This window comes from Patella vulgata, chromosome 4 (genome assembly GCF_932274485.2).
Source record: "Patella vulgata chromosome 4, xgPatVulg1.2, whole genome shotgun sequence".
NCBI lineage: Eukaryota > Metazoa > Mollusca > Gastropoda > Patellidae > Patella > Patella vulgata.
Genome location: NC_065882.2, coordinates 67,506,744 through 67,530,663, shown reverse-complemented (window position 1 = coordinate 67,530,663; position 23,920 = coordinate 67,506,744). Strand labels below are relative to the sequence as shown.

Genomic DNA, 23,920 nt, shown 5'->3' with positions numbered 1-23,920 from the left:
ACCTTAAACATATGGAAACCAAGGTAAATAGATTTATTTTAACTTTATGTGTGTTCATACATATGTATATACACATTATATAGTCCCAAGACGGACGAAAAGTACTTTAAAATATTAAAATGTTATTAAACTAGTGTGGAAATCAGTTTGTGTCGGCATACCTGTTATCTTTTCGTCGTTTACCGCGAAACAAAGTAGTGCAGCTTTACGGTTGTGCTAAAATATATATAAATTATTAGTGTATATCAGAATAAAATAAAATGAAATTTTGTCCGGCCAATGGTTCTTTTACGCGCATGCCAGTGTCTACACATGGCCTCGACTTTACGTGCCATCAGAACTACTAAGCAATATCAGAATGAAAGAGACATATTAGTTGATTTTTTTTTAACCGGACTAATATCAGTTAAAACTAACAAATGCCATATAAAGCCGTTAAACATTTCAAATTAGATGTATATCACTTATATTTAAATAATGTATTTTTTTTTCAGTGAATGGAATGTCTTAAGAAGATCTACGTTGAGTGCTATTGATGTATTAAAAATATCACGTATTATGCATATAGCTATGTAATTATGCAATTATCTAAAAAACAAAAAAACCCAGAAATACTATGTATATGGCTGTTTTATTATGTGTTATGCATATAGCTGTTTTATTATGTGGTTTACTAAAATACTATATTGTAATATGGATATAGCTGTTTTATTATGTGATTTACTAAAATACTATGTATTATTCATATAGCTGGTTTATGTATAATATGTGATTTGTAAATAAACTATTTTGTATATTACCAATTGTTTATATGATGATATTGATTTATGTATTAAGCATAGCTGTATATTTATGCGATTTGTAAATAAATTTTACCATTACTGTATATTATTAATAGTAGTAATTCTATAAGTCATAGGTCAGCCACTTGTCTAGACATCACCTTGCGCCTGGATGGGTCTATCTGTCGCACAGTGGCTTCGTTAGATTTTGTTTGATGTTAAACATTTTCATTAGGTTTGCTTGATCGTTTTGTTTCCGGCGCGGTTTCCCCTCGTCAGTGATGCCGGGATGAGTGATGCGTGATGCAGGGGAGGGGAGAGGAGGGGAGTTGAGAGGGGGGAGGGGGTATGTTGTTGTCTTTGCACTTTCACGTTTCCGATCGCCTGTGCTCGTTTTGATGCATGTCAGCAATTGAAAAGTTTTTGGAAGAACCTTTTACAACTAACATTTCGAGTATTAAAAATTTCAAATCAGTTAGTTAGATATGTGTATTGGAATGTGTAGCACCATGCCGTCTGTCAGACGTGGAAAGCGGACCACTACAACCCGGTCACCACCAGTGGCGGTGCCAGCCGCCGGTGGTTGGAGGGGCAAAGCTGAGGCAAAGTCCAAGGTTAAGGGGGCAAAGGCACGAGCTTCAACTACGGGTAGGGGGGGTCCCCCAGAAATTTTAGAAAAAAAAGGCTGCCGGAAATGCAGCCTGGCAGTATTTCAGGCACTGATAGTTGAGATAATGAAATGAAATGAAATGGAGTTTAACGTCCTACTGTTCTGCTCCTAACCTGGGCTAATGAAGATAAAGTGTCAAACGACAGAACCTCGACGAAACCCACCCACGAGCGCCAAAGTATTTAGGCAACGATTGTCGAGATAAATAGAGCTGATCAGATACCGTCTGTCGCCTGATCACTAGTCTATCCGACCCCAGAGAAGAAAGTGTCAAATGAACGGACTTGCGAACCTCAACGAAGCCCCCGAAAATTTGAAAAGTAGACCGTCGGAAATGCAGTCTGGCAGTATTTCAGGCACTGATCATTGAGATAAATAGAGCTTACCAGATACCGCCTGTCGCCAAATCACTAGTTTATCCGACCAGATAGGAAAGTGTCAAACGGACGGAGTGAGTGAATCAAAGTGAATGAATATTTTCGCCACGACATTTTGTGAAATAGACTGCCGGAAATGCAGCCGGGCAGTATTTCAGAAATAGAGCTGACCAGATACTGTTCGCCGCCAAATCACCAGCTTATCCGAACAGAGAGGGAAATTTCAAACGGACGGAGTGAGTGTATCAAGTGAATGCATATTCTCACCGCTTTGAACCTATATACCCAAAAACTTTGAGGATCGTTAAAAGCACTTCTCAAGTGGTTCGCGTGTTATTGTTTATAGTAGGTTTACAGCAGGATGGGCTTGGTAAGAAATCACTCAGACTCTACAACATGCAAATTTCTGACTGAGTGGGAAGGTGGTATTAATCATCCTAGAAGGTATTGATTACCGAAACGTATCAAAATATTTTTTTTTATTTTCCAAAATTATTAGGGGGGGGGGGGGTGGAAACAGAGAGCAGACCAGATTATAACCTGCCCCCCACCCTTGACGCCGCCACTGGTTACCACATCCGGCGTATAACCCATGCATCGTTTCTTACTACATATTTAGAACAGCCCTCCTTGTTCGTCTAGTATTGTCTCTAGTTGCATTTGTAATTCTTTGGTTAGGACGTATCTTTAAATGTCATTCGGACATTCTCCATTAATGACGACTTGACATTGTGATTGAATATACTGCATCTTAAATAGTATGATTAACAGGAATAACAAATACCAGAGTTTCTTGATTACGGTTTTATATTAAGCTCCAATACGTAAGATATTATACATAGTTACAAGCATCTATTATTATACTAATATTTGTGACTGTCGTTTGTCTGTCTGTCTGTCTGTCTGTCTGTTCGGGGTTGGCGGCTACACTAGGTCTGCCCCGAGTCTGAAATTTGGGGTATAGGGGTAACTCGGACCGGGGAGTAACATAGGCCAGGTGACCTTAGTCTACCACTTCCGGTTTCGGAGTTATGACCCCCCGAGCGAAGCCGGTCTGTTCGAGGTTGGCGGCTACACTAGGTCTGCCCGAGTCTGAAATTTGGGGTATAGGGGTAGCTCGGATCGGGGAGTAACATAGGCCAGGTGGCGTTAGTTTACCACTTCCGGTTTCGGAGTTATGACCCCCGAGCGAAGCCGGTCTGTTCGGGGTTGGCGGCTACACTAGGTCTGCCCCGAGTCTGAAATTTGGGGTATAGGGGTAGCTCGGACCGGGGAGTAACATAGGCCAGGTGGCGTTAGTTTACCACTTCCGGTTTCGGAGTTATGACCCCCGAGCGAAGCCGGGTATCCTGCTAGTAAATTATAATAAATTAATTCTCCACTCTCTCGACCCCACCATTCCGTAGAACGAGTTTACTGACGGATCCCAATACATCATATGATTCTCCTACGACTTAACGGGGCGTTCTGAAACCGGATGGTGTCCCTTGAGCCTCAACGATCTCCCATCTCTTAGAATCTGCCTTGTGTCTAACCTACAACGCACATTCTATTAATTATATTCTTAGATTCACAGCCATTAATTATTCTATTGGCTATTATTCTATTATGATGTAATTAATCATGTGATTGGTCACGCATGCCAACATGAAATGGTACCTTTCCGAGCACGTACTTTTAGAGAAATGGGGTTTAACGTCCACTCGACACAAACTACATGTAGGTCATTTCGGGACTAACATACGGTTTAATTTTTTTATTTCAATAATTCGCTTGCGCGTAGGGGTCTTTAGCAGTGGGAGGAAACCGGAGGACTCGGAGAAAACCCACGACTCAATGACAGGCTTTATGATACAGCACGCACGTGCTAACCATTCGGCACTCCAACCCCCTGACGTACTTTTAGACAATCGAGGATAATCAATCAAGGCCATAATATTATCATACATGCAGAGGCGTAGCCGTGAAATATATATTAGGGGAGGGGTTCGCAAATGAAATTATATAAAATGTTGACAATCTGTGACGCCGGAGGCACGAGGCGCGATAGGGAGGGTGTGGAAGGGTCACCCTCCCACTCAGGGGCGGATTGGGGCCGGGAACCGGCCCGGGCTCCCGTGTCGGAGCGGCCCCTTTTACTGACCGCGGAGCCCGGATGGGGGTTCCTGGGGCTCTCCTCCATGAAAATTTTGAAAAATGAACCCCAAATATGCGATTTGGTTATCTGATTATTATCTCTGTCAAATAATATATCTCATAAATTGATTCATTTAGGCCAAAACCCCGACCTACAAGTAATTTACAACCATCAACCTGTGAAATTATCATATCGTCATATCATTAATTAACGTATTATCATTGTATCGTCAAGACCAGCTATCATCAAATTTTGCCGAGGCCTTAAAATTGAATTTTTTTTTGGGAGTTACGAACCATCGGCAGACGTTTCTGGCGACAGTGACGGGTGAATCCGATGAAATTTTTGGATGAAATTCGGAATCCCTATTGCAGGATTCCGAATTCCGGCCCACACCCAGCACACCCGGCCCAGAAAGTCTATTATACCAGCCCAATCCAGATTCCAGTGATGGCGTGGCGGCCCGTTAAAGCCACCGGCCACATACAACATGATCATCCTCGCTCCATGGCCGGTCCAATGCCCCCCCCCCCCCCATATAATATTCAGCAGAAAAGGTTTTTTAGACGAATTGGACAAAATTATTTTTTTTCATTTTTTGTCCGACCGGCCCTTCGGGCTATCGCCCGATCGCCCGATGGCCCGATCCGCCCCTGCTCCCACTGTGGGGGGGGGGGGGCACCCCCATAAATATTTTTTCAGTCTTCTGTAAACACTGTTTTGGCATATTTTACGGGGTTAAACTAAAACATCACACCAATACAATGTTTATCATGTTTAAGTCAGGGGGTGCCGTATTCATATTTTTTTCATGACTTTTACATATTGAATGTTACGCTTGAATTATGAACAATACGACAAAGAGAGTTTAGTAGGGGAATTTTTATGAAACAAAACTTGATCACATAACTTTAGTTTATGAGAGTGCATATTTGACAATCACCTTGTTAACTACAATACTATATACATATACACATTGACATTTACAAGAAAGTTGTATAGATATTTAAAGTATTTTGTACATTTTGTGTATTATAAATGGATTTCAAAAAGTAAACATAAGTGTTTGTGTTTTAATTTGTACATTGTTTTATACAGATAGAATCTTAAATAGGAGTTAGGGCCTACTATGTAAATTTTTTATTATTTTTTTTTTGGGGGGGGGGGGGGGGGGTCCAAGTATATTCAGGGATTTGGAGTTTTTATTTTCCATAGTTAAAAAAGTAAAAAAGGGTGTTATGGGTTGTGGTGTATATACGTTTCTATCGTAGTTATACTTTTGAAATTTTGGTCTTGGTTTTGTGGAAACTAGGATTTGATTCTCGTGTTTGGTGGAATTTATTCTTTGTGTCCTTAGTTTAAAATATTGAGGAGTTACTTTGGTTTTAGAAGGTTTTGTTGTACATTTCACTTTGAGGTTGTTTATCGGGTGAGTTGATTTGTATCCTAATTGACTTATTTGGGTGGCGCATTTTATTAAAAGATATGAATCAGTATTTTCTCTCACTCTTCTTTTTCTGCTTGGATGACTGGTTCGTTCCCGATTGATACAGCTCATTTCCACAAAGTAGGCATTTTATTCTTATTCATGATGCTTTTGAAGTTCTTTATGTGATGTTATTGTTGATACTTTGATGCTGCATCTTTAACCTGTAACCGCGTTCCCGGGATGATCATTATATTTTGTTGTAACTATGTGATATATTGATGATATTTATATAAACTTTTAAAACCATCTTGCGTTATCATTTCTCCTAACCCTATCCCGAACACTTAAAGAGGCGAGTCTTAAACTTTTCTTTAGGCGCCGCATATAGCTGCGACATGTGTTCTTTAGCACAAATCCCCCATCCATATTACTATGGGACTGTGTTTTTGGAGGATTTTTTTGTTGTTGAGACAGCACACCTCACTGCTGTGAAAGAAATCTTTCCAAATATTTGATATCTATATTGGGTGTTTTATTATTTACCTGGAAGCAAGTGCGCCTATTGTCACGGTGATGGGAACTTTATATTTACACTGATCCCCGATCATTACCTTGTATTTACATGTATTTCGTTTGTATTGTTCTCGCTTAGTACAGGTAATTTCCTCTTATGAATTCAAAAGGCGACACTAAGTGGTAGCATAAAGGTCAAGTAAGGTCCAGTAAACGTCGTCCATTGTTCGGCCAGTAACAGTAGTAATAATAATTCGTGTCCGTGTTGTTTAACTGAATGCGGTGAAAACAAATATATAGGGTCGTGTCGAAAATGTAAAACATGTTATATATGCATTATGTCTCTGTGTGTGTGTGTGTGTGTGCGAGAGAGAGAGAGGGAAAGAGAGAGAGAGAGAGAGAGAGAGATTCGACATCAGGAGACTTCCAAAGAATTTGAGAGTTAAATGGATACATTTTGTCCGACTTCAGATCAATCCAAAGCGGTTGTGAATTGGTATGTTAATGGTTCAATTAATATATAAATTGGGTTAAGTACGACCAAAATGGACATAATAGATTTAATATTGGGTCAGGTGAAATGTCAGATTTGCTTCATATAATCGAGTGTATGATTATATTACATTAAATACATTATTAGTATATTTTCATTTACATACTATCATTTTTTTTTACCTTCATTAAACAATAGTTGACTGAAAGTATATCAGAAGTGTAATAGCTTTTAATAGAGACAAATTCTCAATACTACATATTATTATTAAAAACAGTATACAATGCGTTAGATTTATTTTATAATTGTTTGCTTCGTTGCTTTTTATGGACACGAATGACAATGTTTTGGTATTTGTGTTAATAATGACCCGTTTGTTAATAACAATGCTTTATTTGTGTGGGAATGTTATTAAGGGGTTAGTGTCACAACCTAACATTACCGAACACTACAACCCTGTTCTGTATCTAGTTTACCTAAAGGATTAATAGTCCATCGTTTCACATTGTGAGTGAAATAAATCTCTATCTAACGCCTGGGAAAATGTTTTTCGGATATACCTTGACAGCATTTAGCTGTTCTGAGGCTTGCAATTATATACAGGCTGAGATCTAATCTTCAAATTAATAGGATGGAACCAGGAATTAAAATTATGATTTCAGACAATTCATTTTTTCAGCCATTGTGTTAAGTCGCTAAAATGGGGCTGAAATAGTTGTAACTATTTGCTATGCCAAATAAGAAGGGAATTCGTCAAGGTACTGGCATCACACCACTCTTTATTTCACATATTTTTATAACAGAAATTCAGTCCGATCTCCTTTACAAAAGCTATGCCAAGAAGAGAATTCGTCAAGGTAATGCGAAAATACCACTTTTAAAAGAGAAATTTCACCCCGTTTACAGAAGCTATTTTTAGTCGCCTAAACACCCAGAACATTATATTGTTTTGTTTAGTTTAAAGAAATGTTTTGTGCTGGGTATTTTATTAATGGTGTGTGTTTTTTTATTTCCGTTTCCCTGTCATACAAATGACAAAAGCAGTTTTTAGTCACCTAAACACGCGAAACATTCAATTTCTTATATTTTGTTTTATTTGTTTTAAAGGGGTGGTTTTGCTGGGGAAATTATTAATGATGGGTTTTTTTTATATTTTCTTTTATCTGTTTTACAAAACGACAAAAGATGTTTTTATTCGCCTAGGCACCTGTAGCACTTTATTTGTTGCATGTTTTGTTATGTTTAGTTTAAAGGGATGTTTTGCTGGGTACACTTGAATAGTGTTTCTCATATTCGTTTTCCAGAAAAAAACCGAATTAACAAAATAATGTCCTTTTAATATAAAATAGTTCATATATATGTCTCAGGTGTACTGGGTGTACTCGTGTCTATTGATGTTTGAGGTAAAAAAAACTAATAAAGGTATATTGTAGGCTTGGCTAATTAGTAGGGGAATCCCTTCACGCTATTCAAACCAACGAACCAAAACCAATGTGAAAGGTGGTTAGTGGTGAATTAGACATGGCGCAATGGGTGGGATATCGGGCAACGATCCTGTCTTTCAGTAGTCGTGAAGTACACGGGTCCCATTTTCTCACCAAGTCGTTACTCTTGTGTTGAGGGTTTATCAAACGAACAGCCCTGGTCGAGATTGGACAATTATAGGTGATAAGAAGACCTGTACAATATGACCCCTTGTACTCGAGAGCTATAGAAATATAGCGGACAAATAGGAACGAGGACTACAAGTGGCGTTCATCGTACTAAAAATATGTTCAAATAGGAGAACACAGTCTTAACTATATTTCGAGTTAAACATCTTTAGTTTGAGAATATGGGTTAACATGAAACAGGTAAGCTATTTGACAATTGATGTTGTTGTCGTTAGATGTTGTTTGATGTTTAACTGTTTCATTAGGTTTGCTTGATCGTCTTGTTTCCGGCGTGGTTTCCCCATTTCAGTGATGCAGGACGGATGACCTGACAAGACCAACTGCCTAGTCGTTTGGATTGGACGAAAACCCGAGGTGTGTGTACACATTGGCGTGCACGTAAAAGATCCCTTGGCAGTTGGAATTCGATATAAGAGTAGGCCATAGCGCCGCTGTCTGGGCAAATTTCCCTCGTAGCACACTGCATGGCGTATGCCCATCTTCATTAGCCCAGTCGGAGCAGAACAGTAGGACGTTAAATCCCATTTCATTTTTGTTGATCGCCTTGTTCTATTGACATTTGATGTTTCTTTGCTTTTGTTGTTTAATAATTTGATTAAGTTAGTCTTATTCGTTGTACGACATTCGATGTTGTTGGATGTTTAACACTTTCATTAGGAATGCCTGATCACGATTAAAATCGTGGTTTTTAATCGTGGAGTAATCGTAGTGATCCTATCAGATCTCATATATTGTGGTCAGTCGTAGCAATTGTGTTGATCGTATCGAAACATATCTGAACGTATCTGCATGTACCAGATCACGGAATCAATAGGAACAACCCTATCGTAACGCATCGTACGACGGTGGGAACACACTGTAAGAAATATCCATTGTTTTATGTGGACGAATTCCGTAGTTGAACACTTTTTTCTGTTAATCGGTGACTTTTTGTGAAGAAATTGTGTTAAAAGTGTGATTTATTTCTTCAAATTACATGTTTTATGTATTTCTATGGAATATTCAGTATTAAACAGGAAATTTCCGTGAAATTTAGGGATAAAATGTTTTATTCCTTTCTATAGTGGACTTAATTCTGTTATTTTACGGAATAATGGACTTAATTTTGTAGATTTACGGGATAAACAGTGGAGTAACTAGGAATTTCTGTGTGCAGATGCAACGATAAGTAATCGTATACATATCTAATAATTATCATGTTATAGTATTCATTTCATTTTATTAACCATAATATAAAGAATCATATTTTGTAAATTGTGGTATAATACATGTCATGTATATCTAATTTCCATTATTTATAAGATCTATAAAGTGTATTGTTATTCATCATACGTTAATCAGATTGTAAGTATTGTCATAAATGTATCAAAATATGTTTTAATGCTCCGTATGTCTAGGTTGTATTTTCTGGTAATCAAGTGAAATCCGGTGTGTCTCTATGGCAGAGTTTACATACCTGCTAATTGATAGAACCGCAACCCTAGGTTATATATACTATTCAAAAAAAGTAGGGGATATTTGATTTTGGGGGCATAATACTAAAATATGCAAATGACTACGAAAAAAGTCACTATAGAACCTAACAGAAGAAACATTTCCAGTTACATGTGACGCCCAAACGCACCAATAGCTACCGCATGGAATGCAGGTGATGCTTGGGATCATCATGGGGGTCCAACCCAAGATTTGCACGACTCTGACTTTGAATGTTACAGTCATTGTGGCATTGAATTCCAGGGTGGAAACATCAGTTTAATTGTTTTAGTGACCAGAAAACAAATTTTGATATGCGTCGGCTTACCCAAAATGAAAGGTTACGTGCCCTTGGCATGCTACAGATCGGCACAACACAGGCCGTTGTGGCGCGGACGATGAATGTTTCTCAGTCTGTCATAAGCAGGCTATGGTACAGATACCGTGATACACAATCTGTACAGGACAGACCACGCTCAGGTCGACCAAGGGCGACAACTCAAGCCCAGGATCGATTTATCCGTACCTTGGCCTTGAGAAATCGTGTCATCACAGCAAATCAGATCAGCGCTCGTCTTCAAACAGACACTGGTGTGAGAGTGAGTGGCCAGACGATTCGGAATCGACTGCATAGGGGTCACCTTCGCGCCCGACGTCCTCGCGTGATCCCTTGTTTGAGAGATCATCACATTCAGGCAAGACGTCGTTGGTGTAGGGATCGTCAACACTGGGATAATCGACGCTGGAGCAATGTGATGTTTTCAGATGAGTCAAGGTTCACTGTTGATTTTTTGGACAGACGTAGGAGGGTGTGGCGTCGTCGAAACGAGCGCTTCCAAGACGTTAACGTCATCCGACATGATCGATTTGGGGGTGGTTCTGTTATGGTGTGGGGAGGCATCACTGTTGCTGGAAGAACGGCTTTACATGTTGTTGCAGGGCGTGTTACAGGCCAGTACTACCGGGACAACATCTTGGCAGTCCATGTTGTGCCGTTCGCACGACGTCATGGCCGCCGTTTCATCTTCCAGGATGACAACGCAAGATGTCACAGGGCCAGGATCGTTACAGGTTACCTCCAACAACAGAACATCACCACATTACCTTGGCCAGCACTGAGTCCCGACCTCTCCCCCATCGAGCATGTCTGGGACATGCTTGGACAGAGGTTACGTCAACGTCAACAACGTCCTGCCAATGTCCAAGAACTTGCTGCTGCGTTGCAACAGGAATGGGACAATCTGGACCAAAATGACCTTAGACGTCTCATTAGGAGTATGCCACGTCGGATCAATGCTTGTTTGGCAAACAGAGGAGGATTTACCCGTTACTGACTTGGTTGTGATGCTGTGGTAACTTTGCTGTTTGACCCCGGGTATCATTTTACCCTTATAATGGTCAGTCTGTGCCTTACTTAGTCTAACGATCATTTGGAATAAATCGATGAATGTGAACTTCATTTCATTTTGTCATTTGTTTCTTCGTCAGTTTCATTAGGTGACTTTAATAACACTTAAAAATCAAATATCCCCTACTTTTTTTGAATAGTATATATCTGAAATCCTCTAAACGGTCCAATCACTAACTAGTAGCAGTTAGTAATACCTTGCGATCGTCTCTCGAAAAGGATATTCCCTGCTCATATTTTCGCGGAAAGAGTTTGCGTATAAAGATTATCTGCGATTTCACTTCTGTGGAAGCTGACGTTAAATAAAGTTATTTCACACACGCGTATAAAGTCAATGGTTAATTCAATTAAATTGTTATCACTTTCATGCCCAGGAAACAAAAATTACCAGGATTTTGTTTTTCTGTATTTGAAACTGGGTGAATTTGTGTTATTTGAAGGTATTTCTGTAAATTACAAGAAAAACAATTTTCCTGGTAATTTTTGTTTCCGGAATTTTTTACGTTTTTTCACGGATTTTTTTTTGTTACAGTGTAGCATTAACAGTTTACCTTATTCTAAACTTCTAAACCGTATTCAGCCGCAATCAACTTCCTATGTTTATAACGGATATATCATAGTAAATGTCACTTTGTTTAGGAACGGACAATGGCCAACTACGTTGTACGTTATTAAAGGTGAGGGTAGGCGGATTTTACATGTACTTCGTCAAATTATGTCAAGGGGTCGTGTACTCGAACTGGCAATGTTTACAAGAGAACCCAGTTTTTGAAACCATTCGAACCAGAATCCTATCCACTTCATACTTCGGTTCTAAAGCTGGGCTAATTGCAAAATAACGGTTCTCAAGTGGGGCAGCCTAAGTTTAGTATGCATTAGAACCACCATACAAACTTTCTTCATTAGTCCTACGGCAAGTGAAAACTATGTGGCGAGAAAGTACTAGGTTGTTATTTAATTGTGGAATATGCAATATTTGGGTACTATCGTATTCCTGAAGCAATGGCCCGAGAAATCCCTCTCTAATATCGTTGGATTCTGGTACTTGAGCTATTGAGGGAGTGTGTCTATTCTTCCCGTTCAATCAAATATATCCCAAGTACATGTACAGTAATATGACAGCCCTTCGTTTAATCTGGGGTCTTCCTTAAAACTCTGGACAGTGATTGAAGGTATTAAATACGGTGAAAATATGGTTCGTCTCCAAACAGTATTGTTTATATTGTATCCGTTTTGATAGCCTCGTTTGTCACGCAATACGTTTTCTGCAATATTCTGCTATGCACTGGTTAATTGGGCGTAATAAAATCGTGAGTCATGACGTAATATTATGTAAACATATGGGGTACTGTGTCAAATGAGTAGGGAATGAAGGTTGTCAAGTTAGTAAGACACTAGCTCACTGTCAGTTCTCGGGTTAGATCCCGGTGTTGGCCGAGAAATTTACATAAGAACCCTTGGCAGTTGAAATTCGACGAAGAGTAGGCGGAAACCCCTATGTCCGGGCAAAACTTTGGTCATAGCACTTGTAGTCGCTCTTATTAATGGTGTCCTATAAGAAATCTTTCTGTTCAAGAGATATATATTGTGTCCGCAAAAACTTATAAACATGATAGAAATTCGATTTCTTGAAGTATCCTAGATCCCATTAAAATTGAGTCAACATCCAAATTTTTCTTTTGGACAAGCTGCTGTGTGGCTAACTTACCTATATTTCCCTAAAATGAAATTTACTCAGAGAAAATAACCCGTAACGAATAATAAAAGAGGGATGTTTTATGCTCGTAATTAATAAGGAGTGGGTAAGAGATTGCCCCGCTAACTTGGAGGTCCCGTGTTCAATTCCTGTGAGAAAGTTCATCGGGGTTTTCCGGCTTGGTCCCCCCTTCTCAGTGGTGCAGGACACGTTCGGATGTGACGAAAAACCAAGGCATCATGTACACATTGGCGTGCACGTTAAAGGACCCTTTACTGTCGGAATTCGATATAAGAGTAGGTCGCGGTGCCACTGTCCGCGCAAAAGTTGCCTTATAGCACACTGCATGCCCGTCTTCAATAGTCCAGTTGGTGCCGAATAGTGGGGCATTATACCCCATTGCATTTGCATAAGTAATATTATTACTCGATATCTATAAAACCGGAGTTTTATATAGAAGTTTAGTGTAGTGAATTAGAATCAAGATATTCTCTATGTGAATCGGTTTTATTTAATCTAACGACACGCCATCTCTGGGTAAATGTCAGTTATGTCCTCTATTTGTGCAATGCAGAATTGGCAACAGTTTTACGGCATTTGAATTCCAACTAGTCTTGTTGTTCAATCACAAAGGATTGGTGTGTTGTTACTCAGGTAAAAATGTTGATGAAATCCAGGTAGAATGTTCAACACTTGTAAAAGGTTATTTAAAATGAACCTTTCCAAGAGAATTACAAAACTCGCACTAAATAAATCTTAAGTTTTGACTCGTTGAATGCGACATATTTTTATTAGGGTTATGTTTATCATGTACGGTGATTGGCAGCTTTCACTACAGAATTTAATGTTATTAGTTGCCAATACAAAAGGAAAGTAGAAATTATTCACTATTCAAATAAAATGTTTTATCGGGTGTTCTAAAAAGAGTAATCATATTCTGACACGTGTATATTATGTCCCCAGTTTTAGGTAAATGGGGCGATAGTTTAAAAAGCCGAAGCTACTGGGTTTAAGGGTTCTGAAGGTCTGGTGGTGTGTCGAAGAAACACAAACTTTTAGATTCTATGTATTTAAAATTCCACGCTCTGTAAGTACCTGGATAATCCGAACAAGTAATGCGTCAAGTCCTCCGATGGTACGTAAATGCGCGGTTCTGTGCATACCATTAGTTACACGTTTAGAATGTCCTGGCAATGGGAAATCAAATCAAAATAAGAGCAGGCCGTAACGCCATTGCGTCTTCATTAGCCTGGTTGGTGCACAAAACTAAGACGTTAAACCCCATTTCACGTAATCCCGATGAATAAAAAGCGCTCATATCCGAACGACTTGACATTTAAGACGAGGAAAATAGGCTCGGTCACATTTTGGGTGTTTGAATCAGATATTTGTTGTTGCTTTTATTTGTGGTGCCCTATGAAATCTGGGATAGTACTTTTAACAAACTCACTGGGCCATTGGTACCCGACTCACCAGCCCTATGGTAAATACAAAGTTCAACAATAATTTGTTAGCCCTACAATATTTTTTCATTTCAACGTAGAATTTTACCAATGTCTTTCTTGTCTGACAAGACAATAACACTTTGATACCCAGCTCACAACAGTATGTGAATACACCGGATATAATTGTGCAGAAAATTCTCATTGAATCCCCCACAAATTTGTCTCTATCAATCGTTATTGTCGGGTTGTCAGTTTAATATTAAGTGGAGCTGTCGTGTACTTACACCAAAAACTACAAACGGATCTTAATAATTAATGGCTCTATTCAAGGAGGAAATACGTGTATAAGCATTAATTGTGATACAATGCATGTATATTTACTGGCGTATACATATATATATATATATATATATATATATATATATATATATATATATATATATATATATATAAATTATATATATACATGTATACAAATAATACAACTGCAATTTGTTTATTAACTATACCTATAGAGAACATGTCAAATGCAGCTTTTCAGTTATTACTTGTCATTATAGAATTCTTAATAATAAACACAAGCACTAAAACGGTGATTAAACAATTTCCATCTCTTTCTCACGATATTTATAGGTTTTAGATATAGAGAGGTAGTGATGTTTTTTTCTGAGTAATTGTGGTCTAAGATTTTGTGATAACACTCGGGAATTTAAGAGATGTACAAGAAGATTGTTTGATAGCTATGCTCTGATTGTTTAATATAAACTAGGTATTAAGGAAACTAATAATTATCTAGAACTATATTTTAGATTTAATAGTCCCGAACCTCCAATTAAACTACATCAGCAAGTATTTAGCGATACCAGAGAGCAAAAAAATAAAATAATTATATCAATTAATTCACGTCATAAATACTGAAATCACCCACTTCACGTCGCCTTTTCAAGGCCGAAGACCGTGAGATTTTGTTTTTGATATCCAGTTCACCGGCAGTGTGGTCGACTCGGAAATTAAATGATAAATTCACATTGTGAACTTTCTGTGCCCTTGCCAAAATCTGTCCTCCATTTGCACATATGTTTGCATTTTTAACATAACTTTAAAGTCGAATGGTCGTACATAAATGTCAAGAAAAGACACATCCTTCTCTATGTATATTTGTTTTGTCTCTTGATTGATTTCTTAAGAGAATCGACCTAAAGAGGTAATGGCCGTTCGCCATCGTAAACCAGTGGTGAAATAAAACTAGCATTGATTTAAACTTTCGGTTGATCTATTCTCGAGATAAAGGCGTTATTATTACAAAAAAAGTTTTTAAGATAAAAAATACTAATATGATTCTCCAGTCGTTATCAAGCACTATAATCCTAAACGTGTCTTGTGTGTATTTCAAGCATAACACGATATAAAATTATAAAATTTTGGCAGTCCTGTAATAAAATAACGGACTTGACTAATTTGATTATAATTTGATAATCCATGTTGACGGAGCTATATAACTTCAATTGGGAAGGTAAAGGGGGATTATAAGCTTATGTCAAAAGAGGGATTATAAAAGATACAATCAATATATTGTTAGATTACCAGCGTATGGGACTCATTTAGAGCGTGTCACCCACATGATTGGATTTACCAATGCAAGAAGATTAAATAGCTTCAAGCCATCTACATACAATAGTAAATCCCCTTAAGTTTGACCCCTACCGGGTTATTTTGAATAAATTATGCATTCAGTTCGCCGGGTTAATTCTATTTACTATTTTTGTGCGGTTATGCATAACGAATAATTATCTTAATGTACATTAATCGCCACAATTTTACGGATATGGACACAATTATATCATTCTAATTTTGAAAGCTAGAAGTTCAAAGAGTTAACTTTAAAATAGCTGGTTTAACATCTGAATGAATTATTTTTTTCCCGTTTCCTTATGTTTTTTTTTTCTTTTACTATAATCATGATCATAGATTAACTTCCCTATTCGTTTTATGTCCCATTTGTAAATAGTATGTCTTTTATTTGAGAATGCATCTGGTCTTGTAATAAAACGTTCTCGATAACGTACAACTATTTAAAAGGGTTGGTATCTAAGCTGAGTCATCTTTTTTCACTTTCCGTTTGGTTAACACATTAGTTGTATCTGAATAATGTTATATTATGGAAGTGGTATAATGTGTTTTATAATTCCATCTTGGCAAGTCAGGTAAACGTCAGTGCCATTGTAGTCTTACATAAACTATTTATTGAAATTATATTGTGCATAATTGGTTTGGATATTAAACCTTTGGAACGGCCATTGGTCCTCCTCCGCAACAGTGGAGACGCAGGTAAGGATTATTTTAAAGTAGCTCAGACGTTTGATTTAAACACGCCTTGGGTTACGATGACTATCTACATGTACGGCTACTGCCACCTGGTGTTCTATTAATAAACTTCACTGGAATCTAGGTATGTAACGAACTAAATCGTTTAATCTTCCACACAAACAGATTACAGGTGTAACAGTCGTGGTGTGAATCCAGTTTACGTTTCTCGCTTTAATACATGGGGATTTATACACCACTGATATACCTGGGCTCAAACATACAGGTAATATATATATAAGACGTGGGACCTAGTTAAACTATATGTATCATTATGTTGCTTTAGGGAATATGGACAGTTGTAGGATACCTATACCAAAGGCACAGGGCCATAAAGTGGATGATTTATTTTGATTAATGTCTAAATATAGCTGTAAGTGTTTAGATTAAAATCGAGAGGCTTGGTTAATTGCAATTCACGCTGTTTGTAACATTCTTTTGTTTATTGTTTGAATTTGAATAATTTGATTTCATTCACTGCTGAGTGTATAATCTACATCACTTGATATTTGGTATTAAGTTATTTTTTCTTTTTTAGAAATTGAATATTTTGGTTAATTGTAATTCACTTTGTATCATTGAATATAAAGATTTTGTTTATTGTTTGAATTTGAAATATTTTATAAATCATTTTTGAGTGTATAATCTACATCACTGGATCTTTGGTATGAGGTTATTGGTGATAACCATTAAGTTACCGGTGATATTAATACGTTATTGGTGATGGCTATTACGTTATTGGTGATAACTGTTACGTTATTGGTGATAACCATTAAGTTATAAATAATTTTTGAATATGTTGTGCTTAAAAGCAGTTATTTGGATTTTTTTCCGAAATTGGATATTTTGTTTGATCTTTGTTATTCAGTCGGTTATAGGCGATGAATCATTAAAATGTAATGTATAATATAGTTTAAAGTTTGTATAATGCCCGGGGTGATTGTTATATCTCTTTTATCTCTGGAGTAAGGTGGTAAACTTTATAGAGTAATCTAATTGTGTATGTATATCTGTACATTGTTTGATCATACTTATCAGTTGGACCGGCGGAATTAAAAGCGACGTTGTCATTTATTTTGTGAGATTTTGAAATATTGACAGAACGTCTTTAGGTGTGGACTAAAGTTAAGATAAATGGAAGCATATAGATATCTTGTATATGTTGATAGTTAAAAGCGACATTATCGTTTATTTTGTGAAAAAATTTTATACTAATGACAGAATGCAAGAGCTACATTTGCCTATTGCAGGTCTTTCTTTAGGCCTGAAATGTTTTCTAAATTATTAATTAGACATTAATTAACTTATCCAGGCCATAACCAACTCTCGATGTCATTGGATTTCTCCGATATTAAATAGATTAGAACAGTTCAGCCATATTTTGATTTAAGCTAAAAATGGAGGAGCGAAACTTAGCTTCGCACAACCAGTACGGTGGTTAAAATTACTGCACACGTCTTGTCAAACCTTCAAAAGCTAATATCTTCGCTCGCAATAGAGTAATTGGAATGAATATTTTCAAATTATTCATTTTACATTATCTATTTTCGACTATTATAGCAAGAATGGCTAGCTCTTTATCTTAATCTTACATAATGTATCTTTAAGATTTGGACTACGTGTACGTACACATTTTAAGCAATGGACATAATAAATGGAAGCATATAGACGTCTTGCTTAGTTAATAAAATTCAAATCCACAAAAGAATTGAATGTTACATCACAGTTTCCGTAGTTTTCCGATGCAACAAACTGACAAATTACTTCAAGAAATTGGCTAAAGGCTGTATCGCTTTAAATTCACGGCGGTTTAACTGTTTGATAAAGTGCGATCTTCTAGAGGCCCCTAACAATAAACTACAGATATTTTCACGACTTTCAAGATTTTTATTGTATATAAGATCATTTTAAAAGGTTTCTAGTTCAATTATATGATAAATAAGCTGTTTAAGTAATTTCTGTGTCGACGGTCGTCGTTATAATAGACACCTTCGTAAATTTAAACCTTTCAACTTAACACGCTCTAGGGCATTTCACATCTATAAAAATGAAAGAGAACTCGATGAAAAAAAATCCCACAGTTAATTGAAGTTTTTTTACTTGAATAGCGCTGGCAAAAATGCATTATTTTGGGGTGACATCTCTTTGTGAAATATCACACGCGTTTTTTGGAGTGAAAGGATGAAACGACATAAAACTTTGTAAATAAGAGGACATAGAAGAAGGGTTTAAAAGCGAAGGATTTTTTAGTCTATACTACCTAATGTTTGATCATGAGGAAGGTTATAATATGAAGGTAGGTGATAGTGATAGAAATCATGTCAGTGGCTAATATGATATGTTTGCTGTAGTTGAATGGAGGTGATTGAATTACGTTTTATACTGTATGGTAAAATATTTAGTTTGTATGTCTAACTATAAATTTTCCTTGTAGTAATCTGGGGAAAATATATTTATTCCAAAAAAGTACATTCTTTTTTGTGTGTGGGATAGAATTAATTACTATAGGGGAAGGGCCTGTTACTTTTGAGTCTGTTTGATCGAATCGTTGATAAATTAAGGTCCGGTCTTATGATATTTAGTTGTCTTAAACATTAGAGATGAAATTGAGAACCACCATAAGAAATTTCGTGTTTTTTGTTTTGTTTTATGAAGTTTTGTTTTGTTTTGTCGATTTTACTAGATACATACATGCTTTATTGCTTGTGAATGAGCATGGCGCGATGAGAGTGAACTTTTATTTTCTTTTGAAACAGTTTTTCTCAATGGTATTTTATTTGTGTCAACTATGCTTGTATTACGTTTTGAATGGTTGTACGCGCGGCACGGCTCAGACAGATGTCTATTATTGTGTCGATAAATACACGTATATAAGTAATAAATCTTTTTCTATTTTCTTTCAGGATTGAATTGATAGACGGTAAAAATAAACGAATTACGAACAGTTGCTTTACCTTATGTTTTGTCTACATTGATTTTGTGAAGAGAGGGGAATGCAGGTGACACTGTATTTTACCAAAGAATATATACGGGAAGTTCAAGAGCTAAAGGTGTAACGTGATGGACTTGTTTACTTTCAACATTAGATGAATAGACAACCAACGTGTACCTTCAACTGATGGCTAGGAACGACGGCTTCTCGCAAATTTACACAACTTTCTACACAACAAAAAAATATAGACATTGAAGGTTCTTTACCTCTCTTATTTCACCCTTGACTTGTTTATAAGTTTGAACCGAGAGGGTGGAGAATGAACTTGAATTCCATAGCAAGAAAAAGAAAATCTATAGTATCATTACTGCCTTGGAGACGTTTGGAGCGCTAATATTCTTAACAGGGATATGTAAAGATCGCAAGCGATGAACATACAAAAGCGTCATGTGGCGGCTTATACAATGTGTGTTAGTAAATTTAGCTCAAGTGAATAACCAAACATTTCTAAGCAGTTAATGTGGTTAAACTTTATGTAAAGATGGGTTTTGTGGTTTATATATTAATATCTCTAATAACTCATCTAGTAGAACTAGGATTGAACTGTTTTCTAGCCTATTCTCTATGGTTAGATGTCGAATTGCGTGTTTGGTTTAGTCTAATTTCAGGACTTTTAATCATACCCTTAGTAACAGTTCAACTCGTATCCGCCATATTGCTACTCCAGCGCCAAAAGGAAAACTTGGCGTCATGGCGGCTAATTTTAATGGCGTTTACTCACGTAATGCTACTTGGTTTCCATTGGCGCCATTTTTCTATTTTATTAGAAAAGGACGTGAATAAAAAGAAGAAGGACCTGGCTGAATTGTGTTTATTGAGATTTATTTATACATTTACCTCAAGTTTACCATTATTACTTATAATATCTTTTTTATTACTTGGTGGTTTTACGGGTTCCATATTGCTGATACTGTTACTTTACGCGGCCATTGGGACTACTTTAATTTCATCTTCATGGGCAATTGCTAGTTATCAAAGGTTGAAACAATCGAGTGAACAGGTAGAAGATATGATTCCGATATGTTGTGGTACATTTTTCCGTTTTTTGTGGCGAATGGGGGAAATTACTGCACGTATACTATCTTTGGTCCTATTTGCAACTCTCTATCATCATTGGATATATTTAGTGCTGACTCTACATTGGATTACTATGTGCCTCTGTGTTTTTACATCTGTGTTAGCAGGAATTAGTGGAACCGGGTGTTATCGTGTTGTTAAGGGAATGATTACAGCATATGTGTATATATTCTGTTTTATTAATATCAACAAGAATAACTCCACGTTCCGTTATTCATTCTTCTACATCATTATGGTTTTAGAAAATGCTACATTATGTGCTGTTTGGATGTTAATGGACGATTATCCGATATATTACTTTGTATATATAACAATTGGCGCATCCTTGGTTTGCATTGCTTCCATGTGCATTTATTATAAATTTTTCCATAGGCGAACTCATCATTCGGATGAGGACCACAAAGAAGATATGTGCCCAAACAAAGATTGTATTAACTGTAAACTAAGTCTGTGTGTAAAACATAATAAAGAACTACAGAGACCATTTAACCCGGGTTGGTTGAGTCAGTACCAATCAGGTCTGACTGAGGAGCAATTTTACAAATATCTACTCCAGGAGTCGTTCGTGGAATCATCAGTACCTGGGGACAGAAATTCTACCATAAGTACAGCTTTGTCTAATCCTAACATAGATTTTAAGAATCTAGAGACAATGTCAGACGAAGAGCGCCGATCGGTTATTAGTTTCTTAACCTCGAGGAACTATGTTCATAGACAGTTTATGGAACAATCGGACCATCTCCCTGGCTACGATTGGTCTGATTATACCACTGACACACCGAGTACTAGTAACGAACGTTTCTCGTGTTCCAGCAGCGATACCGACTCGTCTCCCAGTGGTTTGTGGCCGGAACAGGACAATTATGTTCCAAAATTATCCGTCTTGTTAACCGAGGATTGTGATGCTATTCAAGAGACTAAACACGGGCAAATTTATCTTAAACGTCTGGACTCCTTTCATTCGCTTTTACGGCGAGACGCCCATAATATGCAGGTTCTTAATGCTGGTAGTGATAGAAATTTGCAATGGTCTCAACTTCCTGTTACAATGTTGGATCGCCGGAAGTATACAGTGCCTTGCGAAAATGAAACTGATTCCTGTTCATCGGATCCAACTGTCAGAGACGCTAGTGCGCGTACAAACGTCCGTAAAGCTAACAAAAGAAACAAGAAGCGCGTTGAAGGACGTTCTGAGACAAGGGGTGATAATTCATCCAACAAATCAAAAAGTAAAAATTACAAACTTAAGAGAAATGTGGGCTACGTAAATGAAGATAATAATGTTTACATGGAAATGCGTGTGCCAGTTAAAAAACTGCCAGCTGTTTACGAAAATGTGGCTTATATGGACGAAATTTTGACTGAGCCCTCGAAAGTGTTTAAGGTAGTTGAGACAAGCGAGAACAGTAAGGCGCCATGGTATACGTGTAGTGAATCCGGAGATAGTGCCTTACCTACAGAAACTTTTAGTTCTACGAGTAACTGTGGTTTAACGGATGTTGACAATGATAGTCATTCCAGTAAGGAATTCATGATCTAAATAATGTTTACCTGCCTTAAAGGAGAAGTACAGTCGTTGCAATTCTGTATATGTTATTCATTATCTAATATTAAGATAGTTTCTTCAATGCAGAACCCAAAGTACGAAACATTTGGCTGAGAGCAGTGCCATGAGGATAATTTTCTCCCATTGCTAAAGGCCCCCACGTGCAAGAGAATTATTGAAATAAAACTCCCCCCCTCTCTCTCTCCCTCTCTCTCTCTCTCTCTCTCTCTCTCTGATATAAGAGGATTATGGCACGTGCAATGCGTTGCTTGTTTACTGCGGAGATGATTGGTTGAAATTGTTTCAATACTAGATTATGAATATAATACCTACAATCTGCAAGGACAGGACGTTTCCTTTAAAGGGACAATAACACTCTTGCTGGCTTGAAAGCTCTAGAAAATAAATAATATCTCTATCTAAGTACTAGATGTTTAAGTGTCCTACCTGTTGTGTAAATTATCCATTACATCCTATTTTACTTGTCCAGAGGGTACGAAAATATGTTTAAATCGAAGTTTCATTTGAAAAGGTTTACGTTAGACGTTTCAAACCATTATGTTGAATTTTTCAAAATTTTTAAATAAGGTGTGTTAAGATGAAATTTGTATCATCAATTAATTGAAATATTGTAAAATAGTACAATTTGTTGACCAGAATAAAGATTGGGACATATTATTCAGTTACAACAAGAGTGGTATTGAGCCTTTAATAAACTTGATTATAAAACTAAATTAATATTTAATGTGCTATAGTTTTGTTTTATTGTTGAGATTATTTGTTTTACTACCTCACATATCATGTACATTCTACTTACATATTCAAGATACTTTCCCACAAAATTATTCATCGGGTGGTTATGGAGCGCTTGGTGTATATGTTGATAAACTTGATGGTGAGTGGACGTGGAAAAAGTGAGAGACTTAAACTTGCATTAGTTTCCGAGAAAAAAAAAACACGGAAAAGGACGTGGGCCGTGGATAATTCGAGAATTTACTTAGGCTTCGATATGTATGATAAATGGACAGTGATTAAAGAAAACATTGTCTTTTATATGCAATGAATTTCCCCCCGGCTTCGCAACCCTTCCTAGGTACCGCGACAGCCAAGTCACGTGACACAAACATGACTTCTTTTAGTAGGTTTTTTTTATAGCGTGGGGTATTTCCTCGTGAATACAATATTTTGAGTGGGATTTGAAGCAAATTTCTGATAGATTAATAAGTTTGAATATGTTTTTAGTCCAAATATATCACCAAATCTAAATGCTAAATTTGCTTATATTGCAGTTGTTTATTTTGGCTCCAAATGCTATATAAACTATTATTGAGGCATTTATTAACATGACAAGAGAAGACCATAATCAACTCTCTAGACCATTGGTGGCAGAGATTTAAATGGATTAAAGCGTCCGCTAAACTAAAAAAATTACCGATCAAATGGATAATCAAAACTAGGTCGTGTTTGTCAAGTACCTTTCCTGCCATAAACAATCTACACTACATCTCCCAAAACTCATAACATTATTTAGAATAAAGTAATTTGAATGAGATTTTCAATATATTCATTTTCCATTATATATTTTTGAACTAATATAGCAAGAACGGCCACCGCTTTATCTAAATTTTACATGATGATCTCTATTAGCCATTATTAAATAGCGAGAGGGTTCTAATCCATTCTATATTTAAGCCATCTGATCGCCTATTTTATTACACAATAATTGACAAATTAATTGAAAGTCACCGGAAAAGCATCAATTTTTTTTAAATAATGCAAGTACACTTTGTTGAACCTTGTAGACGCTCTCATGACAAAAGTTATCAACAGATCTGTATTAAAATT

The 23,920-nt window shown here is 36.9% G+C and overlaps 1 protein-coding gene across 2 annotated transcripts; it reads left to right on the top strand.

Annotated features, from left to right (window-relative positions):
• Nucleotides 1-6,154: 6,154 nt before the first annotated feature.
• Nucleotides 6,155-23,336, top strand: LOC126818423 (uncharacterized). Of its 2 annotated transcripts, none has more exons than XM_050545838.1 (2): nt 6,155-6,404; nt 19,364-23,336. In XM_050545838.1, exon 2 carries the CDS (start codon nt 19,934-19,936, stop codon nt 22,067-22,069), a length of 2,136 nt encoding a protein of 711 aa, XP_050401795.1. In that variant the 5' UTR covers nt 6,155-6,404; nt 19,364-19,933; the 3' UTR covers nt 22,070-23,336. The 2 variants fall into 2 exon arrangements, with proteins under 2 accessions (XP_050401795.1, XP_050401794.1); XM_050545837.2 differs by lacking the exon at nt 6,155-6,404 and adding an exon at nt 16,591-16,686.
• The last annotated feature ends 584 nt before the right edge of the window (nt 23,337-23,920 follow it).

What these genes read in the sequence shown, in the direction of transcription:
- LOC126818423 (XM_050545838.1), top strand. Translation starts at nt 19,934, where the DNA reads ATGGGTTTTGTGGTTTATATATTAATATCTCTAATAACTCATCTAGTA.